Source organism: Trypanosoma equiperdum, assembly GCF_001457755.1.
Source record: "Trypanosoma equiperdum strain OVI genome assembly, contig: ctg_1922, whole genome shotgun sequence".
Taxonomy (NCBI): Eukaryota; Euglenozoa; class Kinetoplastea; order Trypanosomatida; family Trypanosomatidae; genus Trypanosoma; species Trypanosoma equiperdum.
In genome coordinates, this window is record NW_027123974.1 from 452 (window position 1) to 4,158 (window position 3,707).

The 3,707-nt window shown below is 42.2% G+C and overlaps 2 pseudogenes across 2 annotated transcripts in view; both read right to left on the minus strand.

Annotated features, from left to right (window-relative positions):
- Positions 1-2,046: 2,046 nt before the first annotated feature.
- TEOVI_000518200:pseudogene lies at positions 2,047-2,722 on the minus strand (annotated as a pseudogene). Its single transcript is given in 4 exon segments — positions 2,047-2,154; positions 2,157-2,300; positions 2,302-2,559; positions 2,561-2,722. Coding segments are annotated over 4 exon segments (672 nt in total).
- Positions 2,723-3,181: 459 nt separating this feature from the next.
- The window catches only part of TEOVI_000518300:pseudogene, a 2,508-nt pseudogene continuing 1,982 nt past the window's right edge, over positions 3,182-3,707 (minus strand). Inside the window, 2 exon segments of the mRNA in view lie at positions 3,182-3,457; positions 3,459-3,707. The exon segment at positions 3,459-3,707 is cut by the window's right edge and continues 474 nt beyond it. Coding sequence covers positions 3,182-3,457; positions 3,459-3,707 — 525 coding nt within the window.

The following is a 3,707-nucleotide window of genomic DNA, read 5'->3' on the forward strand; positions in this document are numbered from 1 at the left end:
TTAAATAAAGAAAATAGACCAAACTGGAATGAAATAAATTTTCCGCATCCATGAGACCCTACTGCTTCACACCCATAGGCCATGATCATACACACTTTTCTAAAATATCACATTTTCTACATTTTCAAAATTTGTAGACTTTAATCAGAAAGTGCTAAAATATATTTAATGCCAGCACGTTTTAGCAAATTATCTCAAAATAGGAATATTTCACGATTTTTTTTGATTGTGGATTAGTCTCCACGCACCTCAATCGATCTATAGTGACTTCCCTGAGCGGCTACTTCCTTCGTTGATATATTTCCCATCCTCACAATTCGCCACTCGCTTCCTCCTGTGGAGTCTGGCTAACGGCGTCTTGTTGAGGATGCCCCTTTGGATACTGTCTTCCATCATTCAAGGAAAATCTTACTTGCTTTCATCCGCATGTGTCGCATGTAATCAGTGAATATTTATCATAATGGCGATGTCTTTCTCTTTATACATGGTCGAGTTATAAATTTTTTCGTGTCTATAGTGGGAACCGGATTTTCCGTCGAAAAGAAGAGTGTCCTTAAGAAATTCGCTAGCTTAACACTAAAGTACATATCTTCCCCTTTCAGACTGATTACTCCGTACTCAGACCTGAGGTTACTCAATGCCGGACACTGTAACAGGTGAGCCGATGTTTTTCTGCTTTTCCTCTTTTAGCTCATTTCGCCTATCAGAGCTACGTGACTGCGTATTTGCTGCCTGGAGGTGCGTTGTTAGATATTGCTTATGTGCACATACCTTCGAGCAGTGTGGGCATTGGTGCTCGAGAGAGGTCTATGGCGTGATTTCAAGGATTTCTTCTTCACGCTTCCTCTTTACAGTGATTGCATTTTTGTGGTGTTTCCTTGCATGCCGTACTAGTGTGCATCATGACGTGTAGGCGTCTCACACCTTCCACATGCGAACTCTCTACGAGGGTGCTCTGTGTGCCTTCGAGCATTATGCCGTTTTTTTTTCAGCTCCCTTCTCCTATTACGCATATCCATCACATCTGCTATCGTGTCATGCTCGGTTACTCTTTTTCTCTCTCTTATTGTAGAGTTCAAGTTTTGTTGTGTGTAACAAGTCTGAGTTGAGAAGCGCTCTATCCATGGTGCCGGGATTCAATCCATTTTTGGTAGTGGTTTCTAGATGTGTAGTTTATCCATGGGGATTGTTCACTTTCTCCCCTTTTTAGGTCCGCGTTCTCGATGATCACGCACTTGTGGTGTGTTAGCCATGCCTGCTTTTGAAACCCCTCTTACATTTGTAGCAAACATGAATGGTGGCTTATTATTATCCCCATCTTTGTTGTCGTCTCTAGTGTCTTCCTTTGCTTGATTCGCTTATATCTCCTTCGCTACTTTTCTTATCTTTATCGGCTTTGGATTTGAGTGGAATATTATTCCCGGTGTATTTTGTAGTCATATGGCCTAACATGCAACTGTGGTGGTATTTTTACTGCATAACTTACATGCTTCTTTCTCAGGCATTACTTCCTATGACGGTGTTCTTGGTTTTCCTGTCCTCTTCTCCAGATTGAACTTACGAATGGTGAGCTAGCTTTTGCTTTTATACATCTGTTTGCAGTGAAGACATTTGTACACTTGTGGTTCTTGCTGTTGTTCATCTTCGCTGCTCACATCCTGCATTTTCGTTTGTTGTGTCACATCACTTTGCTTTTCAGGATGTTTCTGACACATATGCCTTGTCAACAAGCTATACGTGGCATACTGCTTGGGGCGTCATTGACACTTGTGGTCATTTGGCAACGACTGTTTTTCTTCTTCCCGTTTCCTCTTTTGCTGCTCTGTACATACTACTGAAGTTCTCGGTGGGTGTTGTGGCATGTGTTGTTGCAGTAGTCCTCTTTTGTCGAATACTTACAACATAGGTGACATAGATAGACGCCATTATACGCCTGTGCTACTCTTGAAGCCACCTTTAATGCAGTGAGTGCATTTTCACAAACCCACTGACGCATTTTATCATGTATACAACTTCAACTTCTCGTCTTGCACACACGATGTTAAAAACTGAGCATATGACCAGGTCATTCTGTCTTGCAGCTAATGCCACCTTGCCTTCCTCATTTTATTCCATCTTTACAGTGTTTTGAGTTTGTGCAGGAGTATTCTTGGGAAATTTTTCTCTGTGTGATTTCTAAACCATATACACTCCACTTCTTTAACCTTTCATGTGATCACCCTATGTAACTACCAAAAATGTTTTTAAGTCCCTCGTTTAAATTGAGCTAACACTGACTCATCTTCCCTGACTAGTTCCTTGTTTGGGTGTCGTTTTTATTTAGTTTAGTATAGCACTTCGGTGTGTGTTTGGGCCTCGGTCTTCCGCAAATTCGCGTTATGCTTGATTACGTGATTGGCAGGATATACCTGTGACAATGTCTGTGGTCCATGTAGGGTGGGTTTGCGGCATGTAGTTTCCTTCGTTTGCAATCTCGTCAATATTTTCCTTTCTGGGGATACTGCAATACAAAAAAACAAACTGCAACGATATGACTACTCTCAGTTTCACGAAGTGTAAAGATCAGATTTCATATGCGTCATAGTATGGAATCCGTCACTACTGCAGGGCACGTTTTAAGCTCCATTAATAAATATAACAAGTCTGTGAATATTGCCACTTTCGTTTTTTCGATTTTGGTGATCTTTATTACTGACTTAAATTTTATAAGTCCTGCCCCCATTGCCATGCACTCGGCTCTGTTGCTGTATGCTAACCTGCCTGCTCCTTTCTTTACTTTTACCGCTTTACCTTGTATAGGGTATATTATCGTGCAGGTACCAGAGTATTCGTCCAGTATCACCGACCCATACGTCCGCACTCAGTAATCGTAGTCTTTGAATCTACGTAATCTTTGTATTGTGTGTCTTTTCTTCTCTCTGTCGGAAGCGTCAGAATGGAGACCACCTGTCGTTGCGGTGGTGAAGTACGGTCTCCTCACCAGTTTCAATATGCTTGCCGTGTGTGCCTTCTCCGGTCTGTCTACTTCCTCATACAGATGTAACACACTTTGCAGTCGCGTGTGTATCGGATAACTGGGTGGGAACATTTTTCCCACTGTATTTGCTGATCCCTTACCGTTTGCCTTCCTTTTTAAATGGTATTCTATTGCTTGTCTGTGAGCAATATCATCTCTCTTGTGAAGGTGAGACTCCTTCATGGCACCTTGCCGATTCTCAGACTTTGGAATCCCCGCGATGACATGTGACGCCTGCGCTTGCACTTGTTCAAGCTTCTCCTTATTTGATGGAGAAGCATTGATCCACCACGCAGTGATACCTTAGCATACCTTTCCCTGGAATAAGGCTAAATAAAAATGCTCGGACTATTTCTTCACTCACCCCCATTCAGGTGATGCAACAGCCCGTAGTTTCATTAATTTCGTATTTGCTGCTGTTTGTAGTGTGCATGTGCTATTTACTTACATCCTTGTGTGGCTGCACTGTCACCCCAAGGAGTCTGGACTTCCTCTTCTTTTATCTGTGTTCCCCAAGCATTATGTGTAATGAGTCTCTGTCTCTCACCCCAAAGAACATGTATTTCGTTTTGTCTGCGGACACCTCTATTTAATGTTCTGTTGAGCAGCTTGCTGTGCAATCTCATTCTGTTTGTAGTGTCTTCCTAATAGCTTTCCACTCAGTGTAAGAGCATACTATCGTGAGGTCTTC